General features: G+C 43.5%; 2 protein-coding genes and 1 long non-coding RNA gene across 6 annotated transcripts; all 3 read left to right on the top strand.

The window, feature by feature from the left end:
* The first annotated feature begins 783 nt into the window (after positions 1 to 783).
* On the top strand, positions 784 to 8063 carry LOC111972836 (eukaryotic translation initiation factor 2 subunit 3). Its single transcript, XM_023999942.2, has 11 exons — positions 784 to 892; positions 1838 to 1901; positions 2605 to 2732; positions 2889 to 3105; positions 5592 to 5750; positions 5902 to 6036; positions 6124 to 6218; positions 6450 to 6594; positions 6697 to 6866; positions 7075 to 7247; positions 7354 to 8063. The coding sequence occupies exons 1-11, from the start codon at positions 824 to 826 to the stop codon at positions 7415 to 7417; spliced, it is 1419 nt and encodes a 472-aa protein (XP_023855710.1). The 5' UTR covers positions 784 to 823; the 3' UTR covers positions 7418 to 8063.
* Positions 8064 to 8337: 274 nt separating this feature from the next.
* Positions 8338 to 9828, top strand: LOC111973412 (uncharacterized). 2 transcript variants are annotated; one of them, XR_002878572.1, is made up of 2 exons: positions 8338 to 8736; positions 8835 to 9828. It is a non-coding gene; the product is annotated as an uncharacterized lncRNA (long non-coding RNA). The 2 variants fall into 2 exon arrangements; XR_002878573.1 differs by having other exon boundaries at positions 8338 to 8744.
* A 1122-nt stretch (positions 9829 to 10950) lies between these two features.
* On the top strand, positions 10951 to 16106 carry lrrc31 (leucine rich repeat containing 31). 3 transcript variants are annotated; one of them, XM_024000537.2, is made up of 13 exons: positions 10951 to 11411; positions 11668 to 11711; positions 12026 to 12196; positions 12333 to 12488; positions 12630 to 12797; positions 12887 to 13051; positions 13154 to 13243; positions 14175 to 14315; positions 14441 to 14608; positions 14695 to 14859; positions 14970 to 15125; positions 15219 to 15496; positions 15620 to 16106. In XM_024000537.2, the coding sequence occupies exons 2-13, from the start codon at positions 11699 to 11701 to the stop codon at positions 15737 to 15739; spliced, it is 1791 nt and encodes a 596-aa protein (XP_023856305.1). In that variant the 5' UTR covers positions 10951 to 11411; positions 11668 to 11698; the 3' UTR covers positions 15740 to 16106. The 3 variants fall into 3 exon arrangements, with proteins under 3 accessions (XP_023856305.1, XP_023856304.1, XP_023856307.1); XM_024000536.2 differs by having other exon boundaries at positions 11659 to 11711; XM_024000539.2 differs by having other exon boundaries at positions 11590 to 11711.
* Positions 16107 to 16108: the final 2 nt, after the last annotated feature.

Below are 16108 nucleotides of genomic sequence, written 5' to 3'. Positions count from 1 at the left end.
GCCACTGGCCATGGGCAGATTTTTCTTGAGCGGATGGTCAAGGTGCAGAAAATAATTCTAAATAATTTGTAGACTACAAATTGACAGCAAGAAGCCCAAACATATATAATATTTGACTAAAACATAATCATTTCAAACCGTACTTACATTTCTATACGATCACATACAGTGAGTGTAGAAAACATTATGAGCACCTGGTCTTTCCATGACATAGACTGACCAAGCGAATCCAGGTGAAAGCTATGATTCCTTATTAATGGTGGAGGGACTGTGCTGGTGAAGGATTGACGGGTTATGGAGAATGAGATACTATTGAGAAAATGAGAGCGATAATGTATCATTTAACATAGAGCGGGCACTTGACAATAAAAATGTCTGGAAAAACTACAAATGGACAAATAATGAGTGACGTCATCAATAAAGGACGGACCCAACGCATGTATCTGAAGTGCTTTCTCACTTCTTTTATGATGAATAAATCAAACAAAAGCACATCGATGAAACGATATGAATTATATGCAGTTACTTTACAGTAGCTGTCAACAGCACCAGTGAATATTGTGTAAAGAAGGGCTTTGAATTGCTCGTGAATTAGAATATTGCATCATCCCTAAGGAAAGGACCCTTTTTTGAGTCGTTCACCAAATATATAATAAATTTCTCTTATACAGTTCACGATAACACACGATGAAACATCTCATTTCTGACAACTGTCATGTCTGACTGGTGATATTGCAGGAGACACAACTTGCTGGGTAGAATTTGGTGTACTAAATTTTTTAGGCAATCGCCGTAACATACTCAAATTCCTTTTACGTTTAAGATGGCGGGTGACGAGTCTGGAATAACGCTGGGTCAGCCTCATCTTTCCAAACAAGATCTAAATGATCTGGTGAGTGTTGATCTTTTCAACATTGATGATATGGATAGTGATGGTTAGGTTCTTTAAAAGTCACCGAACAAAATATGAATAATGATGTTGTTGAGGGCTCTGGGAAAGGGACTGTTCTACCGGCACATGCTAACAGTAACTAGCTAGCTAACATTAGCTTGGCTGTCGTAGCAACGTGGGGATTGTCCATATTCAGCCCTGCCCAATGAGTAAAGGCAGTTTTCTCTTTTATATATAGTAACGTTCTAGACCTGCAAGTACATTTGTTCCTCCAAGTCAGTCGTGTTTGCATTCAGGTGTGTATGTGCAGTTGTCACTGAAATTAAAAGTAAACAGCTGTTCAGTGGACATCTTCCCTGAATGGACAGGAAATGTCGCAGCACAACTGAACAACAGCCCATTCCTTTGTGTGAATTACCTATACTCAACACTTAAAAAATATATTATTAAGATACGCTGTAATTTAGCTGTTCAATTAGTCGATATTATTGATGGGGATATTTTACCATGGTATCATCAGCACCTGATGGTCACATCACGTAAACTTCCAGCCTCTCCACAGGTCCCGTTTACCTATGCAGAATAGATTACACTTCCACTGTCTGCTTCACAATGTACTCACACAATAAATCATCCATTCTTTATTTCTCATGGCTAGCTCTCTCATAATGTTATTAGCCCACTCTAGATTAAATACCATACTTTTATAACGAAAGTCACGCTGCTTGCTTAGCGAATACCACTCCTGATTCCACCAGACTTGAACCCAGGACCTCTGCCTTGCTAGCACACGTGACAGCCTTCCTGAAGCGTCTTACCAGTCAGCGCCACTTAAAAGCTACAATTTGGCGGTTCAAGTGGCGAGACAAGGTTGAGGAGTAAGTTTCACATCCCCATGTGCTACACTTTGCATACTTCAATGACCTGTGTGTGTTCTCTCAACAGGATGTGTCCACCCTGACTCCCCTCTCTCAAGAGATCATCAGCAGACAGGCCACCATCAACATTGGTGAGTGAACCAGAACCAGTCCCCTACAGTAGTGGTGTCTAACTTGAGACCTGGGGAAATCAGCCATAGATGACACACCCCTCACTTGATCTGATTCTAGCCTGTCTGATTGTATGTTGACATTTGCCTTTGTGGAAATAAGGATTCAGACATATTATTGGCAATGTTATGCTGTGGGGCTGCAGCATAGAGGAACAAAATGTAATTGCTTTAAAAAAATATATATATATATATACCAAATATTGCGATTGCACTTGCAATATAAATCAAAACACTTGGGTGAACTGTTGGAATCATAGAAATAGAATGTTCTGGTTTGGAACAATCGGTTGATGCATTTGACCTAAATAGAACAGCATGCAAACATAGGGTGAATCCAACAGCGAGGAGGAGGAACTGCGCAGCTTGAGTAACATGGGCTTGTGTGTGGGAAGCAGCCTGGAGGAGAAAAAAACAAAGGAGTAAACTATAAAAACGGACATTACATAGTGCTGAGATAAGTTTCAAAATATTACATGCCATATGGATCTCTTGCGATATGGGTATTGTATTGCACATGTCAGTATTGCGATTTCTGTGAATTTGATCAATAGTGTAGCCCTACGTGTGAGCATTGACCCCTAATACCCTCCTACACTGCCTCCCCCACTGCATCCTCCACATAGTACCTCCAGTAACACTCTCTGTCCTCCCTGCCCTGTAGGCACCATTGGTCATGTGGCCCACGGGAAGTCGACAGTGGTCAAGGCCATCTCAGGGGTTCACACTGTCCGCTTCAAGAACGAGCTGGAGAGGAACATCACCATCAAGCTAGGTTACGCTAACGCCAAGGTAAGCAACAGTGGCCATTGACCCTAACAGAAATAGGATCACACATGAGGAAGGGCTGTGACATGGGCAGAATACATGTGAGAGAATGGAAATGGCACAGTACCAGTAGCACAGGTGATGTTCCCCTACTGACCTGCCCTCCCCTCCCTGCTCTAGGTGTATAAGCTGGATGACCCCAGCTGTCCCAGGCCAGAGTGCTACAGGTCGTGTGGCTCCAGTACTCCTGATGAGTTCCCTACAGACATCCCTGGAACCAAGGGCAACTTCAAACTGGTCAGACATGTGTCCTTCGTGGACTGTCCTGGTCACGACATTCTGATGGCCACTATGTTGAACGGAGCAGCTGTTATGGACGCTGCCCTCCTGCTCATTGGTAAGACTCCACCTCTGATATGTTAATATGACATCAATTGTGATTCTCATCCACACACACCTTGTCTATTCATATAATGTCCATGAGGCTAGGAGTGTTTAAACAAAGTTGGGATTTACGTTTAAACAAAGTTGGATCCTTAATGTTAAGAAAAATCCCAAACATAATTTTTTTGTCCCCCTACATAATTAAAATCGCAGTGCAGTTATCACAAAAAATATAATTTTCTGTGTTATAGGCCTGGAACAGTGGGTTAACTGCCTTGTTCAGTGGCAGCTTGGGGATTAGATCTTGCAACCTTTCGGTTACTAGTCAAACGCTCTAACCACTAGGCTACTATGCGCATGGTTCTGCCGGCCCCTCCTCTCACTCCCTTGCGCTGACCTGCCTGCTCTTTCTCTTTGCTAATGAGGAGAGTGGGTGTTCAGTCTTTGGTCTGTTGCCTTGATACCATCCAGGACCTATATAGTAGGCGGTGTCAGAGGAAGACCCAAAAAATTGTCAAAGACTCCAGTCACCCAAGTCATAGACTGTTTTCTCTTGTCGTTGAAATTTTAATCAATAATGAGGAAAGACAAGGTCAATCACCAATCGGGATATTACTTTATTCAAAATGTATTAATTAGGCAGCCGGTGAGGCGGGTCGACCCAACACTCTTGATTGTTTTGCCAAGCAGCTCTGACATAGAAAGAATACAAATATATTCTATAGCAGAAATGCACCCTCTTAGTCTACATGACAAACATCAGATGTATGGAATGGTTCAAAAGGTGAGACTTGATATATGAGAAAGGAGGATCCCCCCAGCCAGATAGCATTTGTTGTGAAGACTGTTCTTATTGTATAGAAACCAGAGCTTGGTTCCTCTCGTCATTATCCAACACCAACTCATTCTATGAAATGCATGCTGTAGGTTTTATCACCAACCCATTAAATCAATTGTCAGTTCCAGATACCCCTATCTTGAGTAAAACCCATGTCCTTGACCACACGTCTAGACTAGCTGCAGGGAGCTGGAGTATGCACCCTGATGAAAACACAGAATTAGTAGAACAGAAATGTCTTACATTTGTTAAGTATATATAATTGTTAACTATTAATATTAAACAAAGCAGGTAAACATGTTAATTTTCCTCTCACACTCTGCTACCGCACGGCAAGTGGTACCGGTGCACCAAGTCTAGGACCAAAAGGCTCCTTAACAGTTTCTACCCCCCAAGCCATAAGACGGCTGAACAATTAATCAAATGGCCACCCGGACTATTTACTTTGACCCCCCCGTTTTTACAAATTACCTCAAGTAACATGTACCCCCGCACATTGACTCTGTACCCGTACTCCCTGTATATAGCCTTGTTAGTGTTATTTTTTACTTTACTTTATTTAGTAAATGTTTTCATAACTCTATTTCTTGAACTGCAGTGTTGGTTAAGGGCTCGTAAGTAAGCATTTCACGGTAAGCTCTACATCTGTTGTATTTGGTGCATGTGGCAAATAACATTTCGATTTGATTTAGAATATCCTAGTTTATTCATGGGACTGATGTTGCCGGGATACAGGGGTATCTTCTGGCCAGTCTTGGAAGCACAGGGTACTCTTCGTTGCTGAGTGGTTGGAGGTGTTTTTGTCTCATAATATGAAATGACAGTAGGCTACAGGTAGCCTGTATCGATGACCCCTGTCAGATATAATGGAATGTGGTCTGTTAGGGTAGGCTACACTACGGCTTTTTAAATGCACACAAAACCTTCTCTGGAGATATGAACGGCATTTTACTTGTCTGTAAAGTAATTCTGCTTCTGAAGCGGGACTATCGCTATGTGACCAGAACTGTCAATCAAATAATCTTGATCTGCTGCGCGCAGCCTGCCTACCTGTTTCTTGTTGTTTCTTGTTGTCAGGGAAACAATAGAGCATGATATGCCTGAGCAGAATTCGACTGTCTGAAAAGCTACAGACTCTTCTGATGCGGCGCTTTTTTAAATTGTCTGAAAAGTTATCACTTGTAGCTGCGTTGTATGTCTGTAAAGGGTTGTTACGGTCATACATATATAATAGAATCGTTATTCTACATTGTGAATTGACGTGGAATTTTATGATTTTTTCATATCGTTTTAAACAGAAAACCTATAGTGGCCGTTTTTTAAACGTTAAGCTAAATTGACCATTTATCATATCCATACTGTTTATACACATCATTATTTATATGTACAGTACCAGTCAAAAGTTTGGACACTTTTTTTTGGTTACTGTGTTGTTTTGATGTCTTCACTATTATTCTACAATGTAGAAAATAGTAAAAATAAAGAAAAACCTTTTGAATGAGTAGGTGTTCTAAAACTTTTGACTGGTATGTGTGTTTGTTTTATTCCGGACTCTGACATTGCTGCGATAACATATGCAAATCTGTTTATGTGACCAATAAACTTTGATTTGATACACACACACACTGCTCTGTCTAACACCTCTCCTTCCTCTCTCCCAGCGGGTAACGAGTCATGTCCCCAGCCCCAAACCTCTGAGCACCTGGCTGCCATAGAGATCATGAAGCTCAAACACATCCTGATCCTGCAGAACAAGATTGATCTGGTCAAGGAGAGCCAGGCCAAGGAGCAGTACGAACAGATCCTAGCCTTCGTACAGGGTCAGTGGCTGGAATAACTCTCTCCTGTAAAGCATTGTGTGTGTGTGTATTTCTGAATGTGTTTGTTTGCCTGAGCGTAGTGAATGCAAACTGCAAACTGCCTCTGCCTCTCTTTTTATAATGTGTGTAACCTTTCTCCTGTTGTGTGTAGGTACTGTGGCAGAGGGAGCACCTATTATTCCTATCTCAGCCCAGCTGAAGTACAACATAGAGGTGGTGTGTGAATACATTGTCAAGAAGATCCCTGTCCCCATCAGAGACTTCACCTCAGAACCTAGACTGATTGGTAAGAATAGACACGTGATGACTTGTACCAGCTTATCATGTGTTGTGTGTATGTTTTGTTGATGTGGTTTGAGTTTGTGTGTTTCAGTGATCCGGTCGTTTGATGTCAACAAGCCGGGTTGTGAGGTTGACGACCTGAAAGGAGGTGTGGCCGGAGGCAGTATTCTAAAAGGCGTGCTCAAGGTAGGACTCACTTCCTCTTCCCCAAAGCATCATGGGTAAGTGATCCCATGGCACAAAGTTCTCATGAAGCTCTCACTCACTTTCATTCCCTGGTCTCTTTCACTCCCTCCTCTCTCTTTTTCTCCTCTCCCGTCTCATTCACCCTGTCTTTCTCTTTCTTGTCTCTCTCCATCTCCCTCCTCTTTCTCTCACTACCTGCCTCCCTCCTTTTATATATTGGTCCCTCTCAAGGTGGGTCAGGAGTTGGAGGTGCGTCCTGGCATTGTTTCTAAGGACCATGAGGGGAAGCTGATGTGTAAACCCATATTCTCCAAGATCGTCTCACTTTTTGCTGAACACAACGACTTACAGTACGCAGCACCCGGAGGACTCATCGGTATGTACTTGTGTGTTACTGTGACAGTTTGGTGGGTCAGGTGTGTGTTCTTTCTAATATGGGTATAAATACTCAGGTAGGTGTGTTTTCTGTCCTATCCAGGTGTAGGCACTAAGATTGATCCGACCCTGTGCAGAGCTGACCGTATGGTTGGCCAGGTGCTGGGAGCGGTCGGAGCACTACCTGAGATCTTCACAGAGCTGGAAATCTCCTACTTCCTGTTGAGGAGGCTTCTGGGAGTCCGCACTGAAGGAGACAAGAAGGCCGCCAAGGTCAGCACTGTACCCATGGAACTGTAGTCTGATACTCCTGGGCTTGGTGTTGTAATGTTGTGGATGGTAACAGACAGAATTTTAAAATGAAATTTAGAGGAGGAAGCGTCTTTAGAGACGCACCCAGTGAGAGTCTGTGTCAGTAAGTGACAGGTTTTGTCTCTACTCCAACTCAGTCTTCTTTCTGTGTCTGTGTTTTTCTCCTCAGGTCCAGAAACTGTCTAAGAACGAGGTGTTGATGGTGAACATCGGCAGTCTGTCTACGGGCGGCAGAGTGAGTGCAGTGAAGGCTGATCTGGCCAAGATCGTCCTTACCAACCCTGTCTGCACAGAGGTTGGAGAGAAGATCGCTCTCAGCCGTCGTGTGGAGAAACATTGGCGGTAAGAGAGAGGGGAGGGGTGGATTTTACTGGATTTCAAATATGTGTGTGTGTGTGGCTGTTTACCATGACTATCGCATCATTGGTTGTCTCTTTTCTCTCTGCAGTCTGATTGGCTGGGGCCAGATCAGGAGGGGCGTGACCATCACCCCTACCGTGGATGACGACTGAGCAACCAAACAGGAAGTGTGTCTCCATGGTGACACCCTCTCCACAAGACTACACACCCAACATACTCTTTTTCATACATACACACACCTGTAAAGCTGCCGAGAGGGATACCTTACCCGGGAGGGGGAAGGAAGGAGGCTGCATCTCAAATATCTATACTGGCTTCCTCACTACGTCTCCTCTCCTACATCTGCACTGATAAATAAAGAACTGCGACAGGTGAAAGCAGGTTCCTCATAGGTATCTACTGTTTTCATCTGTCTTGTTTTCAGATCAGTGCAGACGTACGAGAGGAAGACACCGTAAAGTATTGACATGCAGCCAGGGAGGGTAAAGAAAGGTAGCTGGTCTGGGGTTTTAAGATGAGTATCTCCCAAAGCAGGACTGGGAATGATGGAACAGGGGGCAACACTCACAACGCTACAGATAGAAATGTAATGGATAGAGCTGAGATTACATGAGTCCCTATTAATTCCACATGACAGAGAATCCTGTCTTTTTCTATTTTATATATTTCTATCTGGCTGTACAGTAAGCGTTGCTCCATCCTGAATAAGCCCTGGAGTAACAGATGGTTGATAGTGCTGTGTGTTCTGCTGTTAACAGCTTTCCTTGAAATCTAATAAAATACACATTTGGAACAAAAGCCTTTGAGTTTATGTTCTTTAATATTCTATAGGGTATGATTGGATACTTTTTATTATGCAATGATCTATTTACATATGTTTCTGTTCAATTAAAGCAGGACAGTGGCAAGAATAAAAAGAGGGTTTATGAATAATGTATTTTTTTTTTTACACATGAGAGAAGTCACATGTAAAGCCTGAGTACAGCTACAAACACACTCAGTAATGATTTATCTGTAAACTCCACCCCTAACTCACCTGTTAGGATAAAGTTCAGCTCAGTGCTATAACATTCAGCTCGGTCTGACAATGGAGCACTTGGGTTTAGATTTTTTACAATTGCCGAAAGGATAATGGGAAATGTATGAATACTGACTTCCAAAAACGGTAAAGTAAACCACTTTGTGGTCGTCTATCTGGTAATCTACACTGGGGAAATGAGTTCCTGAGCTGCTGCTGAACACTGGAGGAGCTGACGAAAGGAGACTTAAGAGATTTAAATGGCACTGGAATAATGGTGTGCTGGATTACTTTAGTCGTATCCCAAAGGCCCAGTTGGAGCATGCTGAGAGAGAAGACACTGGGTATCATGATGCAGCTCTATGGACTTGAGAATGCTGTGAGAATCTCGCTGGAGATCCTTAGGAAGATCAACCTCAACATTCTTGCTGAGGGACTACAAATTGACAACAGGTAATCAGGTAATGACTCACATTAGGTTTGAAATATCACTTACTGTACAATCTTGGGGTTCTTATAACCAATATTGAAACGGAAACCTTTTATTTCAGCAATTACAGAGGAGACAGATAAACCTCAATCAGAGGAGAACACTGCTCCTGAACCTCTTCCACCAGAGGAGACAAAGCCTCCAAAACCGTCTCTCCCAGAGGAGGATCTCCTGTCCTCTGTGCCATGACATCTTCAGGGATCCTGTCATCCTGCTATGTAGTCACAGCGTCTGTAAAGCCTGTCTGCAAGAACAGAGAAGGAAGGAAATGAATGTTCTGTTTGCAGGAGAAGAGATCCAATAAGTCCAACAAGCGATCCAAAAAGTCCAACAGGATCAGAGTTGCTCTGCTGTCTGCACAGTGAGAAACTTAAGCTCTTCTGTCTGGAGGATAAACAGCCAGCGTGTGTGGTGTGTCGGATTTTTTTTAAAACACACCAAACACAACTTCAGACCCATAGATGAAGCTGCACAGGACCACAAGGTATGATTAGTTAAAGATGTGAAGTTAAACACAGAAATGGTTCATATAATATCCCCACGCTCCTCTTTCACCGATAACATCCCCACATTCCAGGAGGAACTCCAGTCTGCCCTGAAGCCCTTATAGGAGACGCTGGGTTATTTAAATATTATTAAACAAACCTGTGATCAAACAGCAGAACACATCAAAGTAAGGATAGTGAGTGATGAGAAAATACTGGGATCTCTACATACTGTAGATGCCTGGGATTAACTGATAACTACCATTCCTCTCACTGTCTCTAGAGCCAGGCCCAGACCACAGAGAGACAGATTAGGGAGGCATTTGACAATCTTCACCAGCTTCTACAAGATAAGGAGTATGCCAGGATAGCTGCGCTGAGGGAGGAAGAGGAGCAGAAGAGTTAGTTGATGAAACAGAAGATTGAGAAGATCAGCAGAGATATCATCACTTTCAGACACACTCAGAGCCATAGAGGATGAGCCGAAATCTGAAGACATATCTTTCTTGCAAGTCAGAACTAATATGTTTATTGACTGATCAATAAATATTGATTGATTGTTTCATTAAATCTGGTATTTTGTTCAGTGTTTAAACCCTTAACATTTAAGATTTGTGAAGTTATTTGGATTTTTACAAATTATCTTTGAAAGACAGGGTCCTGAAAAAGGGACGTTTCTTTTTTTGCTGAGTTTAGATCCAGGGTATGACTGTGGCAATGCGTAGGTCTAGAGAAATGTTGTACAAAACCCACTGAGTCGATGATGGCTCCGAAAGCCTTTTGGAGTGCATCTGTGGCTTTTTCCATGTGAATATTGAAGTCACCAAAAATGTGAATATTATTTGCCATGACTACAAGGTCCGATAGGTTGATTTATGGTTCATTGAACAAGCATGGGAAACAGTGTTTAAACCCTTTACAATGAAGATCTGTGAAGTTATTTGGATTTTTACGAATTATCTTTGAAAGACAGGGTACTGTAAAGGGGACGTTTCTGAGTTTTGCTGAGTTTAGCTGTAGTCTCCATCCTCTGAGGATCTTACCAATGAAGGCCTCTGTGCAAATCCAGCACAGTTAGTTAGAGAAGATACATAGTTGCGTTTCAGGTCGTCTTTATTGCAGTTGTGTTGCACAAATAATCAGATCTCACAACGCCTGGAGAAGTGTTTGTCGTATATAAATGAGATAGCAATGCCCCTTGTCACTGTCTCATTTCAGATTCAGATGTATTTTTAATCCCAGCCCCCGTCCCCGCAGGAGGCATTTTTCCTTTTGGTAGGCCGTCAATGTAAATAAGAATTTGTTCTTAACTGACTTGCCTCGTTTAATAAAAGGTAAAAAAATGCTCGATTTTTGGGAACCATCTAATACTGTACATTAGGCTTACATATTTCCAGTAAAAAATTGCTAAATATTTACATTAAGTCAATATGTAGGCTACATAAAGTCCACATATGTTTCCTTTGAGTAGTCTTATAGCATTATTATCCTTGTGTGATATGTAATATAATGATAATTAAGTTATTATATGAATGTAATCTTGTAATAAATCAAATATTTATTGATCAATCCAAATATTTCAGCGTTATTCAATCATCTCTGTTCGACCTAGATGAAAAAATGGATTTTAGCTCAATATTTATTATGTTGCAAGCTGTCGTTTTTGTTTACTAAAGGAGTTCCGAAGTCTACTTCCTGAATGGATGGCACACCTGATGGTTGTCACTTGTTACCACAGCCACAAAGTCGAAATTGGCTAGGCTATATCGTAAGTAATGAAAACAAAAGGTGCGTTTGGGTCTTAATTTAATGTTAGAGTTTGGCATATGTTTACCAGAGTGGTTAGGGTTAGGTTTAACATCTGATTTTAAGAAGATACATTGTAGAAATAGGCGGGGATTTGCTGTGATAACAACTGAAGACTGCACCTGAAGAGCACGAGACACCACGCGTCAACACCGAGTGACAATATCCGAAGGAGTCGCATCTGTAGACGCTGATCCAAGGTCAATTTGGCGTTTATTGAGCTGAAGGGGGTTTTAGGACGGCAAGCCGATCCTAGATCTGTACAGGACAGCCTCTACTTGGAGCTGAAGTAGCCTACACCTGCGACAGACGCAGTTCAGCGGTCAGGCAATAACACGGATCCAAAAGTATGTATCGTAAACTTTAAATGCTGAAAAATGTCATGTTTTTCGCAATAAAAGAGACAAGACGCACGCAGCTTGGGTTTCTTTGTGGGAGGTCGATTGTGTTTTTAATAAGATTTCAGTGTTCAATTCGGTAGGCCTACTCAAAAGATTGAATACAGAAGTATTGCCCCTCTTCTAGGCAGAAACGTTCATGTAAAATGGTATCTGTGTCAACGTGTGTGTGATCTGTGCACCATCTGATCATAAGCTGTTACAGAGCTATTTGAGTTGCTGAGCTGCACTGAAGAATGGAATCATCAGGTATGTTGCTTTATGTTTTTGCTCCTATACAGGTCTAGGCTCCGATATTGATTTCCTAGCCAACTGATTATGTCCCACTGATGATTCAAATATGATAAAGTTTGGAATGAGATTGGAAAATCTGATTGATCTGTTGTTATGGCCATACATCAGTCCTTGACTCAATTGATCACTTGACTGAGTAGGTGTGTTAAAGCTGAGCTGGAACAAAATACTGCACACCCTGTAGCTCTCAAGAACTGTGTTGGGGTAGAGGGTAAGGGTCATTTTGGGATTGATTAGATGCCTGCTCATGTCTGTTTGTGATTGGCCAGACGTCCAGCGGGGGCGGGGACGATCGCCGTTTGACCTCATCATGAACCAGATCCGCAGGAAACGCACGACCTCAGACAGGAAGTCAACGTCCGGCCGCTTCCTGTCCCGCCAAGCGGAGAGTGGAGGGCTTCCTGAGGACAGAGAGACGGAGGAGGAGAGGGGCGGAGCAGGTGAGAGGACTGTGAGAACCTCAATAAGCAGCAAAAGTATTTAGTGCCCATAGTCAGTACCATTTTACTGGAATTGTAGTGTGTCTTAGGATAACTTAACGTGTGATATGTTTGTGGTGTTTGTGTTGTGTCCCAGGTGTTGTTCCTGGCCCAGCTGACCTAGCAGAGAGTGTGTGTGACATGGGCTGGGGTCGTGTGTGTGTGTTTGTCAAGAGGCTGGGGAAGAGAGCAGACAGCAGGACTCTGAGTCTGGCTCACTGTGACCTCACTGCTACTGATGTACTGGAACTGGGTTAGTACACACAGACATTTAAATACTTTATTTGGATCCACAAATCAAATGTACATTTCAAGACACACACACACACATACTCGTCATATTATGTTGGTGTCATCTTTTTGTGCCCTCATACACCCTGTCTCTCTCTCTCAGCTACCTTGCTCCCCTCGCTGTCTTTATTGGAGGAGATGGACCTGTCATGGAACGAGCTGATTGGAGGATGTTTGAGATCATTGACCTCTCACCTCCAGAACGTGGGTGGGCTCAGAACGCTCAGGCTCTCCTGCTGTAGGCTGACTGCTGATGACATCACTGCTCTGGGTGGGGCTTAAAAAGAGACTCTAACCTACACACTAACTGTGTCTTTACATTAGTGGCTATTTTGCAGACTGCCTGTGTGTGTTGTGTAGGTGAGGCATTGAAGTGTGTTCCGGTGTTGGAGGTTCTGGACCTGTCCTGGAATGCTGGTATTGGTGGCTCAACTTTGCAGGGCATTGTGGGTAAACTCCACCCAACCCTTAGAGAGCTCTACTTGGTGGCCTGCCAGCTCACTGAAACTGACGCTACTATACTGGGTACGTACACATGCATGCACAGACACACACACAAACACAAAGTTGTACGAGGTTAAGTAAAAAGTTAAATAAAAGGTCTCTCCCCTCTCTTTCTCATCCCAGGTGGTATAGTGAGTGTTCTCCCCAGACTGTGTGTGTTGGATGCGTCTTGCAACCCTCTCCTGGCCCACACACAGACAGAAGCAGAGGACGGTGCTCAACTCTTTATTATAAAAAAACAACAGTAAAAGGGTGCTAGAAGCAAGCCAACACTCCTAAGTTGAAAAGGGGGCCAGCCCTTACTCATTTGTTGCAGTTCATATATATATATATATATATATATATATATATATTATAATTTTATAATTTTTATTATTAGATTTTTTTTTTTTTACCTTTTATTTAACGAGGCAAGTCAGTTAAGAACAAATTCTTATTTACAATGACGGCCTACCAAAAGGAAAAATGCCTCCTGCGGGGACGGGCTGGGATTAAAAATACATTAAATGGAAATATAGGACAAAACACACATCACGACAAGAAAGACAAAACTACATAAAGAGAGACCTAAGATAACAACATAGCATGGTAGCAACACAACATGACAACAACATGGCAGCAGCACAACATGGTAGCTGCACAAAACAGGGTACAGACAACAAAAAATTGGGCACAGACAACAGCACAAAGGGCAAGAAGGTAGAGACAACAATACATCACACAAAGCAGCCACAACTGTCAGTAAGAGTGTCCATGATTGAGTCTTTGAATGAAGAGATTGAGATAAAACTGTCCAGTTTGAGTGTTTGTTGCAGCTCGTTCCAGTCGCTTGCTACAGCGAACTGAAAAGAGGAGTGACCCATGGATGTGTGTGCTTTGGGGACCTTTAACAGAATGTGACTGGCAGAACGGGTGTTGTATGTGGAGGATGAGGGCTGCAGTAGATAACTCAGATAGGGGGGAGTGAGGCCTAAGAGTTTTTTTTAAATAAGCATCAACCAGTGGGTCTTGCGACGGGTATACAGAGATGACCAGTTTACAGAGGAGTATAGAGTGCAGTGATGTGTCCTATAAGGAACATTGGTGGCAGTTGATATAGTTGCAGATGATATTAGATTTTCTTGATGTTGTTTTTCTTTCACAGGCAGCATGTCAGAGACAGAGCCAGGGAAAGGCGGCGTGTGGGGTTTGGGGGGGTTAGTCCCTTCCCTGAGCCACACCCCCTCCCTTACAACCCTACGCCTACACGACTGTGGCCTGACCATACAATCCCTCGGCCTGTTGGGTAAGACGCCAGTCAAACACATAAGGGAGAGAAACTGGCCTTAGATTAGTGTTTGTCTAGGGGCTAATTCATCTATCAGTCCTCATAGATCTGTTAATTTGATCCACCCCTCTTTCTCTCTACAGGGGGTTCGTTCCACTGCCTCCGCTCCCTGTGTCAGTTGGACCTGTCCTGTAATAAGGGTGTGGCCGGGGGGCTGTCCCTCCTCTCCCCTCACCTGGCTCTCCTCTCACATCTGGGCGGCCTGGACCTGCACCTCTGCTGCCTCACACACACAGACCTACAGGCCCTCAGTGAGTGTGTGTGTGTGTGAGAGAGAGAGAAGTGATATGTCTTAAGTTGATGCGTACCTTTGAATGTGAGTGTTTGTTGTCTCCAGTCCAGGTGCTGCCCTCGCTCACTGAGCTGACGGAATTGGACCTGTCATCCAATAAGGAGGTTGGGGGTGTGGTCAGTGATCTAGTCTCCGCCCTCCTGCTGTCACAGATTAAACTCCTCCCACTCAACGGCTGCAGTCTGAACCAGGAATCACTCAGCGCACTCGGTACTCCACTATTACTGTCTGCTTCTTATTCTAGTCTAGTGTACTTCAAGATGAGGCTTCTGTTTGACTGCTTGAATCCAAATAAAATATTCTGTATGTGTGTGTTCCAGCTCTAGCTTTGCCGTACCTGCGGTGTATAGATGTGTCCTGGAGTAAGATGGTGGGCGGGCGTCTGGCACTGCTATTGGAAGCTCTGCAGCCGTCAGTCACCCAGGAGCTCCGCCTTAGCAGCTGTGACCTCACTACTGACGACCTGCTTCATCTGGGTACACACATGCATACACACACTATCACGCACTCTATACACACCTACTGACACAAATACAGGTGAGTCTAATAATCTTTCCTTCTCCCCCTAGCTGTTGTATGTAAGCGTGGCGTTCTGTCCTCTCTGCGTGTGTTGGACCTGTCCTATAACGGAGGGGTGGGGGAGGAGGGGTGGTGTGGGTTGCTAGGAGAGGGGGGGCTGGGCTCACTGGAGGAGCTGGACCTTAGTCTGCGACCCCTGACCTCTAAGCCCTCACTCCTGACCTCTAACCCCTCACCCCTGACCTGGCTGCCAACCCTGCTCTCTGCTTTTCCTCATCTACCTGCGCTGACACGTCTCTCTCTTCAGCGATGGACTCTCACAGCCCAGGTACACACACACACAAGCACTGACTTGGTACTGACTTTTCATCTATATGGCATAAAATCAGGCCAATTGTAATGAGTGGCTGGAACTATCAGTTGTATGTTATTTCATCCTTCTCTCCTCCAGGAGCGGGAGCAGGTAAACCACGCCCTCAGGAAGAGGAAAGTACTATTAGAGTTGGACCCCGTCCTGTTTGCTTCGTCCGCCAATCAGGAGGGGCTAGAGGAGGAACGCTATGAAGAGTAGAGCTAGAAAGAGGGAAGGGAATTGGAGGGGCTTTTGTTTGTTTTAATTGATTTCATGTAAATGTATCTAATGTTTATTACTAACATTTGGGTCAAACACATTAACTATGTTGTCTTTTCAGATCAAGCACCCAAAATAATCTTGTGATGTTAAGCACCATGCACATACACCATACTGTTTGCACATTGTTTTCCCGCTGAAAATGACTTTGATGAAAGTAAGAAGTTTACATCAGTAAAACTACTAACACTGTGAGTCTACTGATCTGAGTTGTTTGACCAACTCTGTTCATTTGACTTTTAGCTTCACTCTGACATGCTGATGATTGTTTCAATAAATTATGCACCGGGTACATGAATAACACGTTTG

The sequence above is a fragment of the Salvelinus sp. IW2-2015 genome, linkage group LG14 (genome assembly GCF_002910315.2).
Source record: "Salvelinus sp. IW2-2015 linkage group LG14, ASM291031v2, whole genome shotgun sequence".
In the NCBI taxonomy this organism is placed as follows: domain Eukaryota; kingdom Metazoa; phylum Chordata; class Actinopteri; order Salmoniformes; family Salmonidae; genus Salvelinus; species Salvelinus sp. IW2-2015.
Note: the sequence above shows the minus strand (reverse complement) of the source record. Positions and strands in the feature narration are given on the sequence as shown.

What these genes read in the sequence shown, in the direction of transcription:
- lrrc31 (XM_024000537.2), top strand. An exon ending in GGAGGAGAGGGGCGGAGCAG is followed by an intron (nt 12,197 to 12,332) that starts GTGAGAGGACTG and finishes GTTGTGTCCCAG; the next exon opens with GTGTTGTTCCTGGCCCAGCT. An exon ending in AACTGACGCTACTATACTGG is followed by an intron (nt 13,052 to 13,153) that starts GTACGTACACAT and finishes TTCTCATCCCAG; the next exon opens with GTGGTATAGTGAGTGTTCTC.
- LOC111972836 (XM_023999942.2), top strand. Translation starts at nt 824, where the DNA reads ATGGCGGGTGACGAGTCTGGAATAACGCTGGGTCAGCCTCATCTTTCC. An exon ending in AACAAGATCTAAATGATCTG is followed by an intron (nt 893 to 1,837) that starts GTGAGTGTTGAT and finishes TTCTCTCAACAG; the next exon opens with GATGTGTCCACCCTGACTCC. An exon ending in CGCTGCCCTCCTGCTCATTG is followed by an intron (nt 3,106 to 5,591) that starts GTAAGACTCCAC and finishes CCTCTCTCCCAG; the next exon opens with CGGGTAACGAGTCATGTCCC.